This window comes from Triticum aestivum, chromosome 6A, assembly GCF_018294505.1.
Source record: "Triticum aestivum cultivar Chinese Spring chromosome 6A, IWGSC CS RefSeq v2.1, whole genome shotgun sequence".
Taxonomy (NCBI): domain Eukaryota; kingdom Viridiplantae; phylum Streptophyta; class Magnoliopsida; order Poales; family Poaceae; genus Triticum; species Triticum aestivum.
This window is the reverse complement of record NC_057809.1, coordinates 481,973,295-481,986,462: the sequence shown is the minus strand read 5'-3', so window position 1 is coordinate 481,986,462 and position 13,168 is coordinate 481,973,295. Positions and strand designations below refer to the sequence as shown.

General features: G+C 47.7%; 1 protein-coding gene across 4 annotated transcripts; it reads right to left on the bottom strand.

Moving 5' to 3' along the window:
• Window positions 1-6,095: 6,095 nt before the first annotated feature.
• Window positions 6,096-11,130, bottom strand: LOC123127998 (SPX domain-containing membrane protein OsI_08463). 4 transcript variants are annotated; one of them, XM_044547885.1, is made up of 12 exons: window positions 10,764-11,130; window positions 10,557-10,665; window positions 9,388-9,462; window positions 9,080-9,200; window positions 8,634-8,945; window positions 8,402-8,518; window positions 7,854-8,308; window positions 7,461-7,765; window positions 7,191-7,360; window positions 6,918-7,108; window positions 6,677-6,810; window positions 6,096-6,555 (listed from the first exon to the last, which is right to left on the bottom strand). In XM_044547885.1, the coding sequence occupies exons 3-12, from the start codon at window positions 9,438-9,440 to the stop codon at window positions 6,317-6,319; spliced, it is 2,097 nt and encodes a 698-aa protein (XP_044403820.1). In that variant the 5' UTR covers window positions 9,441-9,462; window positions 10,557-10,665; window positions 10,764-11,130; the 3' UTR covers window positions 6,096-6,316. The 4 variants fall into 4 exon arrangements, with proteins under 4 accessions (XP_044403820.1, XP_044403818.1, XP_044403819.1 ...); XM_044547883.1 differs by having other exon boundaries at window positions 10,576-10,665; XM_044547884.1 differs by having other exon boundaries at window positions 9,388-9,456; window positions 10,576-10,665.
• Window positions 11,131-13,168: the final 2,038 nt, after the last annotated feature.

Here is a 13,168-nt window from a genome sequence, read left to right as displayed (position 1 = left end):
GGCGCAGGTGCCGGCTTGCTGCAACATGGCCGGCGGGGCTTTGCGGGTCCGTTGTGGACCTGGCCGGGCCAGGGGTGGCCCGGTGTGCCCTGCTGCCACGTCCGGTCGGCGACCACGACGTCGCCGGGGGCTTGGGCCTCCCGCACGTCGGCGGGGGAGGTGGTTCCCTCCCGCTTGGCTTCGGTGTGGTTCCTCCCGTCGCTTGGCACTTCTTTCCGGCCTCCTTGGCCTCGTGGTGGTGTTCGCAGCGGGGCGGCGTGGATGTGTCCAAGACCGTGGTGGCGCGTGCTTGCGGGTGGCTTGATGGTTGGATGGCCCCGGTTCGAGTGGGTAGCGGTGCTTGGGGATGTGGGAGAAATCTTTGCCGGTTCTTCCGGCTCCGACGCGGTGACACCTGAGGGTGCCATCATTCCTTCTTGAAGGGCGTCGGCGCTACCCATCACCCGCTCCCCTCTGTATGCCGGGGGAAACCCTAGGACTCGTCCGGGCAGCAGCGTCGTTGGCGTCGCATTCCTTCTTGGAGGTGCTGCTTGGTATGCGGCGGGCCGGTGCCATGGCGTGTGGTGGGACGAAGGTGGAGGGCGCAGCGGTGGCGGATCATTTGTGCTTGCCGAGCTGCCGTTGTTGGCTTTTATTTCTTCTTTTTCCCTTTTGGGCTTGTTGTGCCGTTCGCCCCGGCAGTTACCCTGTGATCGTGTGTCTGGTGCTTTATAATATAAAGCGGGGGGAAACCCTTTTTCGGTATATTCCCTGGAGAGACAAAAGGTGCTCGTTGTTGTACACGGTAGTCATAAAACGGTTTAACCTTTCTCAAAAAATAAGTTTAACCAATGTTTTCGCAAGAGAAAAAAAGATGTGCTAACTTTTTTTTTTGAAATGAAAGGTAGATAACGCTGTACCTTATATATTTCAAAACAGACCGAAGGTCAATTACATGAAGCTCATATTTACCATTGTGGTGCCTTGGCTATAAGCTGCCAAACAAAAGAGAGAAAGAAGCACAAGGGGGTGATGTGAGGAGAGATACAGCAAAAGGAAAAAGAGGGGGATAGGCTAGGTTAGCTAGGGATCAGCCATTGTACCCAGGCTGCTATAGCATCCCTATCTTCCGGCTTCCTCGTTCTGTTCTGCCACAAGCATAGTAATTGTGCTGCATATTGTTTGATGAAGGCTGGAGACCAGCGTTTATCGTTGAACACCCAATCATTCCTGGCGTCCCAAAGTGTAACGGCCGACGCAACAAACATAATATGAATTTTGCTGGAGGACGACCAGACCTGCAGAGCCTCCTGCATGAAGTTGATGAGGTCCGTGGAATTGGCAGCAAGATCAAACATGTGTAAAGCACCCCAGAGCACCGGCGCCGGAAAACAGCACAGCACAATATGATTAATAGATTCGCTGGCAGGGCAGATATCACAATCTTGGTGGGGGGTAATGGACGTCCAATGTTTCTTCACCATGTTGTCACGTGAATTCAGTCTTCCCCGGAAGGTCAGCCACAGGAAAATACGGTACTTCAAAGGAATGATGGGATCCCAGGTCCAGGAACTAGATATGCAAGAAATCCCCATGAAGGTGAGAAGCTTGTAAATATACGATGTACTTATCACCTTATTGTGGAGAGCAGAAGATCGTGTATCAGTGTGGCTAGAGGATGCATAGTGGTTGTCAGAATATCGTTGAGTAACTGCAATTCTTGGTTGGCTATTGCTGACAGATTGGGGTGCAACTGAAGGCACCAGGTTCCCTGAGAGAATTGGGAGGCGACAGTGCAGCAGCCATCCTAGCAAAGCTGAAAAGAGTAGGCAGAGCAAAACGGAGACGGCCCACCGGTAGCCAGCAATCATGCCAGAAGGAAAGAAGCTGACCATATCCCAAAGAGCACCATCAGGAGGCCATGATCAGAGGAATAAACTACTTGAGGCCTTTCCATATAGCGGTGTCTCAATTCGAGTTCTTCGTAGGTATGATATTCTGACAGTATTGCTGAGCTAGGCACTGATAGCAAGGGACCTCAGAAAATTGCAGAATCTTAGCAGTAAGCTTAGTAAGAAACGCCTGGTTGTGTCCTGATAGATCCCTTACTCCTATACCACCAGAAGATCGTGGCAAAGTAACAAACTGCCACGCCGCGAGGCACTGGCCTCCCTTGACTGAGTTCTTTCCTTGCCAAAAAAAGCCCTGATAAAACCTTCAAGTTTAGCAATGGACTCTTTAGGCCAAGGGAAACAAGCCATATAGTAACTTGGGATGCTGGCAAGCACAGAATTTATTAAGGTGAGACGTCCTCCCCATGACAAAAAAATAGCTAACCAGCCTGACAATCTTTTGTCAACCCTGTGAATGACTGGTAGGAGCAAGCCATGCTTGATTTTGTGTAGAGACAAAGGTAGGCCAAGGTAAGTGCAGGGGAAACTTGAAATTGGACAGCCGAACAGCTCAGCAATCTCTGTAGTAGTACTTGCATCCATGCAGATGGGGATCAAGGTGCTCTTATGGTAATTAATTTGTAAACCCGAGAATGCTGAGAATGATGACAGAATATGCTTGATGATGTAAGCTTATTGGGTGCTACCCTGGAAAAGGATAAGCGTGTCGTCTGCGTACTGTAACACAGGAAACAACCTATTTGAGCCAAGAGGATGGATCAAATTGCCAGACTCAAACTATTCGCAGCATAGCCTTTGCAGAATATTAGCGACCAAGATGAAAAGATGTGGTGAGATAGAATCGCCCTGCCTGAACCCCCTTTTAGCATGAAACGGCTCCCCCAGCTCTCCATTAAGCATGACTCTAGAGCTTGTCGTGGACAAAATAGAATCAATCCATTTGATCCACCTTTGAGGAAAACCATGAGCTTCCAAAATACTAAAAAGGCATGAGTGCATGACCAACTAACAGTGTCAAACACCTTCTGAAAGTCAAGTTTGAGAACCACCATAGGAACTTTTCGCTTGTGTGTCGTTTGCACCATGTCTGCATCCATAACGAAATTCTCAACAATAGACCGACCCTTGGTGAATCCGGATTGTAGAAAGTGAACCAATGCAGGTATCTGCATCCGAATCCTCCTGGCAAGGACCTTGCTCGCAAGCTTTGGCACACTATGGACTATTGAAATCGGTCTGCAATATCTTAGCTCCAGACGAGTGTCTTTCTTGGGTAGGAGAGAAATGTAAGCCTGGTTAACCCCAGATAGATCAACTTGTTTATGATAAATTTGATGGAAGAAAAGTTGCAGATCATCCTAATGACACCGTGGAAAGCTTTATAAAACTCATTCGTGAGTCCATCTGGACCCGAGTTACGGTTGTTCGGCGAGTTCATGATAGCGCTGACAATCTCTCCCTCGGAGAACTCACCCGCAAGGCAAGACAAGTCCATGTGCTCATACATATCATTCAATTGCACCGTGGGCAGGGAAAGGGAAGACTGACCCAGCAGATCAGAGAAATATGTAGTGGCCACCTGAAGCTTCTGTTGGTTATCAAAGTACTCCACCCCCTCCTGAATGAGGACCTTAATTTTGTTATGCCTGGCATGACCATTAGCAGCAGCATGAAAGAACCTAGTGTTTTCACCCACGGAGATGCACCACCGAAGCTTAGCCCTCTGGCGCCACATAGCAGCTTGCCACAAGATTAGTTGCTCGGCCTTTGCAATGGCAAACTTTCTGAGAACCATTTCTAAGCGGGACAGGGAACGACGCTCCTCAACAACATTTAGGTAGTCCACTACAAACTTGTTGCAAACCAACAGCTCCAAACTAGCCCTGTTCCTCTTCCACTTCCTAAGGGCATCACGAACATGGCTCGTCTTGAAATTGATAAGGGAGGCAGCAGAATGTATTGGTCTCGTGTCATTGCACCAGCAGTTGGTAATGAGCGTCCGAGTTTCCTACATCTCAAGCCAATGATTTTCCATCCTGAAAAACCTGCTCTTGACTTTGTCATTGCAGAACTGGACTAAGATTGGTACATGGTCCGAGGTGACAGAAGGAGTAACCGAAGCAGATGTCTGAGCAAACGCCAAAATCCAGATGTGCTAACTTTGTGGATTTCTTAGTGTTCGCAGTCGCCCCCCTCATATCCGGCCTTCCAAATCCACGCAACATATGCAACATGAGATAAACTACATAGCAATCATAGAAAGAAACATGCATAGCAAAAAAATTCATCAGCAGCCATGTACAACCAAATCAAAAGAGGCAGTTAATCGCCAGACACTAGATAGGTAAACTAGATAGATACGGTGCTGGCAGTAGCGGAGCTAGGAATAGTCTACATCCCAGGCCAAGAGTACAACTACAGTAATGAACATTCTCTGCACCGGTGAATCAATGAACAAAGGAGGGAGCAGCCACGCCCTAGGCCAAGGTCCCCGATGCCTGGGGCCTAGCGCCGCCCCTAGGAGCCGGACTTCACCATATCTGCGCCGAGCCCTTGCTCTTGCAATCATCGGAGTGGCGGTAGTTGTCCTCCATGTAGGCGTCTGTGGTCGGAGGGGCGTCATCGTCTTCTGTGTTGGCCGTGTCGCTATCGTCGGAGTCAGAGGAGATGAAGCCCATGAGGTGACCTAAGGCTCGACTCTGCTCCTTCACTAGTGGAAAGAGCATGCAGAGGCGCACAACAGAGCGCGTGGACCCGGTGTCGTCGTTCGCATTGTGGTGCTGAGCGACAGGGGACGAGTAGAGCTCAAGCTCCCACCCCTATCCACACACGATCCTGCCAACATGATGCGAAGGGCAAGTTCCTCATCGTCCTCCGAGCGAAGCGGGATGTCCCAGTCAATGAGGTCTGAGTCGCAACCAGATTCGCCGTTGGTCGCGCTACCGACACTGGACATGACAGAGAGGGGTGGGAGAGGAGGGGACGGGACCAAGAGGGGAGGGGAGGAAACGGGCAGTGGAGTGTGGACTGTTCGAGAGTGTTTGACCGGAAGACTATGGTTTGCCCGAGGTGAGGATATTTCTTGGGTCAGGTGAGCTTGCGTGGATCGGTCCGACGTGGCCAATGCGCCCGGGCCTTCCCATATCTGCCCCATATATGGGCTGAATGTAGGTGTGACGGTCATCCCGGACGTAAAGAACCGATTTGAGGAGTCCGGTTGGGTCACAATTTTTTAAAGGGTCATTGTCCAGGCTACCCTAACGTATACGTGCAAGGGTCCAGTTGTTACCATGGTGCGCATGCCAGGAGGAGGAGCCCCTATTTCGCACGTAGGTCAGCAAGTAGCCACCAATCGCACCCCCCCCCCCCCCCCCCCCCACCGTGCATTTTGGGTTGATCCATGTGGGTGCTGGGAGCTCCTGTCTTTCTCTTGTTTTCTTCTTATACTTTCATTTTGTTGTTTCTTTTGTTTTTCGTGTTTTTACATTGAGAACTATTCGCAAATCTCGAATTGAAAAAATGATCAGGATTTTAAAAAGTTATTAATTTCAAGAACTTTTCATGATTCAAAAAATGTTCATGGACTAAAAAATTGTTTGCAAATTCAAAAATGTTTGCAAATTTCAAAAAATGTTCAGCGATTCAAAAAATGTTTTCTGATTCAAAAAAATGTTGGTCAAAATAAAAATTGTGAATTTAAAAAATTGTTCGCCGATTCAAAAAAACTTTACATGTTTTTAAAAAAGGTGCACAATTTTCAAAGATGTTTGCGAATTTATAGAAGATGTTCATGATTTTAAAACATGTTCACAATTTTAGAAAATGTTAAGGTTTTAAAAAATATTCATGAACTTGGAACAATGTTTGGAAAATGAAAACTAAAAAGAAGAGAAACATAAAAAAGAAAAGGGAAAACGAACATGAGAAAAATAAAAATAGAAAACTAAATAAAAAAAGAACTGAAAAATAAAGTGAAAAAGAAAATGAGAAAACCAAAAGAAAAAAACCTATAAGAGGGAGCCTGCGCCACTTGGGCCGGCCCAAATAGACGTTGCGACCTAAGCGTTAAATAGGAACCGCCGGCAGGAGCGTGAGGAAAGAAAAGCCTGGCCACCGAAACGGTTTGGCGCCTCTCTCCAAATTTCCAAATCTTTACATACTTTTAGCTCTTCCCGTTGGCTTGTGCGAGTACCTTACACGATCTGCAGCACTGGATGGATCAGTACAGTTTTATTTAGAACCGTGTGTCTGCTACAACAGTTGCTAGCTTGGATACCACAAGCTTCGGTACGCCACAAACGCAGCACCTAGCACTGGCACCGACGGCCTAACATTTACAGCGACGCTGCAAAGCTTCGAACAGCAGCTCGGCCTTGCCGCGCATTGATCCATGCTTAACTATATGCATCGAGGGGGCCCGTTTGTCAGTACAGGGTGTTGTAAGTGCCGAATGTCGCCGCGATGGAGGCTACGCAGATCACCAAAGACGGCAGCAGGGTGGCGTTCAGGAGCTGGCTCTGCCCCAGGTACCCTGCGGCGGTGATCGTCATGTCCGCGGCGACACGGGCCAGCGTCCCGGCCTCCGTCGAGAGGAGCCCGCCGTTATAGGTGCCACGGGAGAGCCTCGACGACATCACCCGGGAGAGGAGGGACAGGTTCACCCCTGCGATGTTCAGACACATGGTCATAAGAGAAATACATGCGATGCAAGTTTCAGAAAAGGTAACACTTCACGTCTGGTTCAGGCTTTGCGTTGGAGGTGGTGGGCTGTTTAGGTTCTTTACCTTCGAGCACCTCGGCGAATACGAACGTGATGAGAGCCGACACGACGTACTGAGCTTCGCAGTAGCTGGAGCCGAAGTGGAAGCTCGAGGCGATGCCAATCAGGACCATGATCTCAGACGCCACCAAGATTTGCCTTCAGATGGAGAAAGAAAAAGGGATGTGAAACGGCCAGAGAACTGCAGTGATCAAGAGAAGAGAACTGCTCTATAGCGTGCGGTGTGATGAAAGCACACAAGTTACCTGTCCTGGAACAGATTGGTGATATAGCTTCCAACGATGACGTTGACCGGAAGAACCGTCAGTCCTAGAACAGCTAGAAAGATGGCCACCGTGCTCGTGGACCAGTTAAAATAGAACGTAGTGACAACACTAGACTCGGAGAGTAGAATCTCCATTGCAAACTTGAGCATGAAGTAGATCAATAACTGAACCTGATATATTTGTGAAGAGCAGGTGTAAGAGTACATTCAACAACTGCAAAAAGAGATCAGATTCAAGGGGTTAGGAGGAAACCTTCACAGATGGCGTGAGCAATCTGTATGCTGCGGCAATCGATGTTGCTGCTTTATGACTCTCTTTAGGGTCGTTTTCGTTGTTGTCTGCATTTTCACCCTGCCTCTCCTTTGCCTCTGTGAGCAAAGGCTGTGCTAAACCGCCCTCCAGATTATCATTTCGTCCATGGCCTATCACGGCAAAGAATTTAAGTCAATAAATGTATCCGGAGCCTAGGTTCCATGACCACGACAAGAGTTGCTTTTGAACAAAGCAAACGACGAGGATTACCGGAATCAGATGACTGTGCGTTGACAGCATTCTCTTTAGCAAAGTGATCTGGCTCTTTGAAGGAAATCCATACCCAAATCAAATTACCAACCCAAGCAAGGCACATGATCCACCCGGGCAAGGTGTTCTGATTAAAAGTTACTGCATAGATCTTAAATTCAGTCTGCAGCAAACCAGCCAGCGCAGGACCGCATGCCATCCCAAGTGCACTAGCACTGACAAATCCCGCGGAGGCTTTCAGCCGCATTTTGAGAGGCACACAGTCACTGATATACCGACGGTTCACAGCTCTGGCAGAACCCAACCTGCATACAAATGTGGCCGATTTGATCGATCAGATAAACATTTTAAACATGACAACAGTAAATTAGGGAACAGAAAGAAAATTCATACCCGCAGAGCAGCCGGCCAAGTATGAGAACAGTTAGGGAGTTCAGATCATACGCCAAAGCATACAGCAGGTTCCCGGAAAACAGCATGATGCTGCTGAATACGAGGGGCCTAAAGTATGACCTGTTGGACCAGGCACTGAAATATACTGAAGAGAACACTTGGGCAACTGCCATCGACCCGATAATCACACCGCAAACAGTCGCTGCGGCACCAAGGCTCACAGAATAGTCATCTGCAGTTGGCACGATGATGTATGTGTTCACCATGTAGAGGAATGTGTTCACTAGGTTGAGCATCAGCGACATGAAATGGTAGCTCTGGTCATCGACGAGATCTTCCGAGCTAGCTTGCACGTCTTCTGGAATGATCAGTGCGTGTTGTCCAAGGAATTGAAGGAAGGTTGTGCTGTGCGTGAGTTTCTGTACTGAATTATTTATTTGTTCGATGATAGGGTCCTGCACATAGAAAAGGTGTACAGATGTTCATTTAGAGCACATATGAGAATTGCATTATCTGATTATGGAAGCAGCTAAGAATCTAGAAGAGACCTTCAAGGTAATTGATGGATGATCATAGATGGACATGAAGCTTCCTTGGTGATCTTGCAGAGATGCAAGGTTACGTGTCAAAGCACCAGCAACAGCTACGATACCCTGCATCCAGAACTGCATAATAAGTGCAAAAGATGATGAAGACTACAAGGAATCAAGGACAGCCACCATAGAAACAAATGCACTGAAGCCCCAGTTATGAACTGAAGATGCAAGCAAGTAAAATTACCACTTGCTTGAAGATCGGCTGAAGCTGAGAATAGGGATGGTTTGCACGAGTAGAGATGTAATAATCTGTAAATCGATAGCCGAAGCGCTTATCGAACTTCTTAAGAATCTTCCGGATCCCAGTAGCATTCATATCAACAAATCTAAGGAGCTTCACAAGGTCAAGCCCGACTTGCCTATATGCCTCTCGCACTTGAGAAACTTGTGATATATCGGAATGTTCCGTGAGTACAGCACGCTGTTGTCCCAATTTCTCGATCCTGCTAGCAAGATGACCTTGCTGTTTCAGTAGAAAGAGCACAACCTTTTCAATCTGCAATGAAGAAACTCACATGAACACAGATGGTGTGAGGCAAAAAAGAATAAACATTGATGGTTGAACGAATACATCAATAATAAAGCATCTGTATGAAATATGAATCTATCAGCAACTCAGCTCGGTATTACCTGATCGTCAAGCATCCTTGAGAACTCCTTAAGAACCTGTTCATGATTACTTCCACCATCTTGAGTCTGCTGAACATACTGTTTTACCTTTTTCTTCATCATTTTGTAATTAATATAGTATCTGGAAAAGTGAGCAAATGATTCATAAGATTCGAAATGGTCATTGAACAAGCTTATAATTTGATATTTTTTGTCAGTGTATATCTGCGTCGAGAAAACAGCAACACATAAGTTATGCATATCTAACCAATTCAGTCATAACAGTAAAATGCCATGGAACTAAATTTTGGAGCAGCAAGGCAACATACTCTTTCCACTCTTCCAACTGATCCGACATCAGTACCTTCCCGAAATTAACCATCTTGGCGTTTCGCTACCTGCAACTAAAAATCAACAAAATCGTTAGCATAGCGATAGAGGCTAGAAGCCTAGAACCAATCAACTCAAGCACAATACTTCGATTTAGTCAACATTTTAGAATACCAGCCAGATAATTGGTTCAGATGCCAGAGTAAATTAAGAAAGACACACACACACACACACACCGCTAATATGTAGCTTTCAGCAAAAGATCTTAACGAGCTTGAGACAAAAAACTAATGCGCACACTAAGCGCCAAAGTGCGTACATGGACCAAAGACATAATAGCTCATAATAAGTGGAGAAGCTAAGATAATGTTAACATGTGTGGCAAAAGCTTGAGATATTCGAGACAGCTCCAAAAGGGATAGGGCACGTAGCAAGATGGCACAGAATCGACTAGTGACATAGTGAGACAAAACCCTTGAGAGGGCACATAATAAAATGGCTCCAAGGTCTCCCAAGAGCTAAGCATCTCTATTAAAGCGCGCACACAATTCCTTTTCTGAATTGGCCTTGCAAAGAACGTGCCTTAGACAAGAGCATCAGATCACCTTCAGACTACAGTAGCACTGTACTACCAGAAAGGCGCGGGTGCAGTTCTTCTCGTTGTTTTTATCGTGGTGTTTGCCACATAGTCAATGTGCTACAGGAAAGTGAACCATCAGGCCGGATGATGAGGAGCAAAAGACCCAGAGAGGGCTGAGGGTCACACGTCAAGAAACATAAATGTGCGCTAGCGGCGACCGTGGTGCTCTGCTTCTCTTGTCAGTATCCTGCTTAAAATAAACCTAGGAAAGCGCCGCTCAGCTGAGGAGGGTGGCCTGTCACCGCCGTGGTGCTCCGGCGATCTTGGGGGCGGTTGCTTGCCCAAATGCAGATGGTTCTTCTTCGGCGCTCGCATCGCATCACCGGCCCGGCGAGACAGTGAGAGGGGATTCTGGCATCATCAATCGGGAAATGGGAAAGGTATTCCGAATTTTTTTTGGAAAAAAAAAACTTCAGGCGAATCCAAAATTAAAGCCGACAGAGACACGCCGAGGGAAACGAGTCCCTGATTCTTCTGAATAAAAATGAGTATTGTTATTTCTGTTTCGGACAAGGGGCTGGAAATTACAGTAGAACAGATTGGTTACCGCGTCCGCGTGTTCTTCGGCGGCTCCTCCCTCCCCTTGCTCGGCGAAATAATCTCCTGAATTAGATGACCATCAACGAACGGATCGCGCCTGCAACACCGACAAATTGACCGCGCATTCAGAAAAGATTCAGCACGAACCGAAATCAAAAGACAAGGGAACAGATACGCCTAGGCGCGCGCACGTACCCACAGTGATCCCTTGCGAATGGGAGGCACCGGAAGGAGATGAGGCGGCCGGGATGTTGGAAGAGGCCGGCGCAATGGTAATGGCGCGCGTATGTATACCAGTATTATGTGCGAATGCAATGGATAGGTTCGGCTTTGGTCGGCTTCGGAGGTGCGAGGGAGAGAGGAAGGGGGAGGTATTTATAGCGGCGACGGTGGGGGAGGGAGAGAGGACGGAGGAGTACATGGAGATGGAGGAGCGGGGCGTCGCCGGGGATGTGGCCGGGGCGGGACAGGAGCGGGTTGGCTGCGGCCGGGACGTCGCCCTCGTGTCGCCGATGCCGACGTGGCGGATTCGACCGGGACGGGACGGCTCGCGGCCCCGTTTTGGCATACGATGGCCGTGGCTGTGGACAAAAACGCCTCTCGCCTCACTGCCCCTAGTTTTCTTTGTGCGTGAGGTAACTCTTTTTTTCTTTTGCGGGTCTGCGCGAGGTAACTCGGCCACTAATCTTTAGCTCAACTAGGTTTTTTCTTTCTAAACCGTTTTTTCTTGCGGGGTTTCTTTCTAAACCGTTATTTGATGATCAAAATAAAAGGAGTTTTTTTTACAAAATCAAAGGAGTACTTCCCGGAAAAACTTCCAATATACTCTCTCCGTTCCTAAATACTTGTCTTTCTAGGCATTTTAATAAGTGACTACATACGGAGCAAAATGAGTGAATCTACACTCTAAAATATGTCTACATACATCCGTATGTAGTAATCATTTGAAATGTCTAGAAAGACAAATATTTAGGAACGGAGGGAGTATTTATCAACTTTCAAGGCAGTACCAAGAACGCCAGAAGTAACATAAATTACGTCAAGACCACCTACCGATGACTACAATCAATGTAGTCGAAGCCCTCACTGGAGCCAGGAAGACCATGTTTTATATTACACAAAAGGGAATTCATTATGCTAAGGTCCCTAACACGCCAGAACAACAACCATCGTCAATGAAGAGAATCGTATATCAGAAGGATCCAACCTATAAACTCATGTACACAGACGAACGGAGAGCAGATCCAAGCGGATCAATCGAAGACAAACCTCCACACGCCCTCCGACGACGGTAGACGCACCGCCGGGTGGGGGCTAGGTAGGTGGGACATTATTCCATCTTCACGGAGCCACCGTCGATTCGCCTTTTTGAGCAAGACACAAACCCTAATCATACTATAAAAACATCTAAAAACATAGCCCTCCCGTTGGCAAGGGCCTAGATTCACCACGCCTCCATGGCCCTAAGGCCACAAGAGGCGAGGCAGATTGACGAGGCGCTGGCGGGAGGCAGGGAACCCTAGCGCATGATCTCCTGAGAGCCGCGTACAAAAGGGTACAGGAGGACCGCATTGCTGTAAACTCTAAGGGGTTGCTTGGCTAATTATAAAAAACAGGTGAAATTTAAATTTAGAACATGCCCAAACCTAGCTAGCGTCTCTCGAGGCCCCACCTGCTGATATTGTCCTAGACTAGCAAGTGTTCACCACATCGTCTCCCAGCCAGGTGGACCGGGCCGAGGACCCCCATGAAGAATTACCAGTGGGCCATGTTCGTCAGACCCAGGAGCGCCAAGACGGGATGTTTCAAAAAACTTGGCGCCTACTCCAAGACTTAGAGATCGTCTATGCCACAATTTTCTTAGATGTAACCAACCTTTGTGTAAACCCTAGATAACCTTGATACCTATACAAACCGAGGGGTAGGGATCATAGACGACACCTCATATACACACGATCTCATGGTAGATCAACCTGCACCTTGTACTCCCTCAAAATCGAATACGATCAAAGCGGGACATAGGGTATTATCTCTTTGAGAGAAAGCGAACTTGGGTAAAATCATGTGCCTCTATTACCATCGCACCAAGGCTACTTGTCCGGGACCCTCTACCCGAGATCTGTTGGATTTGACTCCATCATTGGTGGCCCATGCAGGTCCCTTTGGGTATTCGAAGTGATGCAATGCTGCTCATTATCGACTATCGGTGTAATGTTGGCACGACGTTGGCGCCAAAGTAACCTCTCACCAATTCAACCAGCCATCTAGGCTGGATCGAGACCTCAACCCACCATCGGGATGTTAGGCCCAACGAACAGGAAACCAGGTCTCCCGCTTGAGATGTTAGATTACATCAAGGGTAAGCGGATCGCATGCGTCCAAACACCGATGTTAGATCGGGCTTGGGACAAAAACTATGCCTCGTCAGATCAGGCTTAGGGCTTGAGCTTGCTACGTGTGATACACGTTGGGACTTCCCCGAAGAGGAAGGGTGAATGTAGTATAGTGGCAGATAGTATTTCCCTCAATTAAGCACCAAGGTTTATCAAACCAGTAGGACATTCACACAAACAAACTTCAACAGTACCTTCACACACACA

Bases quoted from the DNA above. Each gene is read 5' to 3' on its own strand.
- LOC123127998 (XM_044547885.1), bottom strand. From the start codon at position 9,440: ATGGTTAATTTCGGGAAGGTACTGATGTCGGATCAGTTGGAAGAGTGG. The intron at 8,946-9,079 runs GTAATACCGAGC...TCTTCATTGCAG, and splicing joins CAAGGATGCTTGACGATCAG to ATTGAAAAGGTTGTGCTCTT. The intron at 8,519-8,633 runs GTAATTTTACTT...CTTATTATGCAG, and splicing joins AGCCGATCTTCAAGCAAGTG to TTCTGGATGCAGGGTATCGT.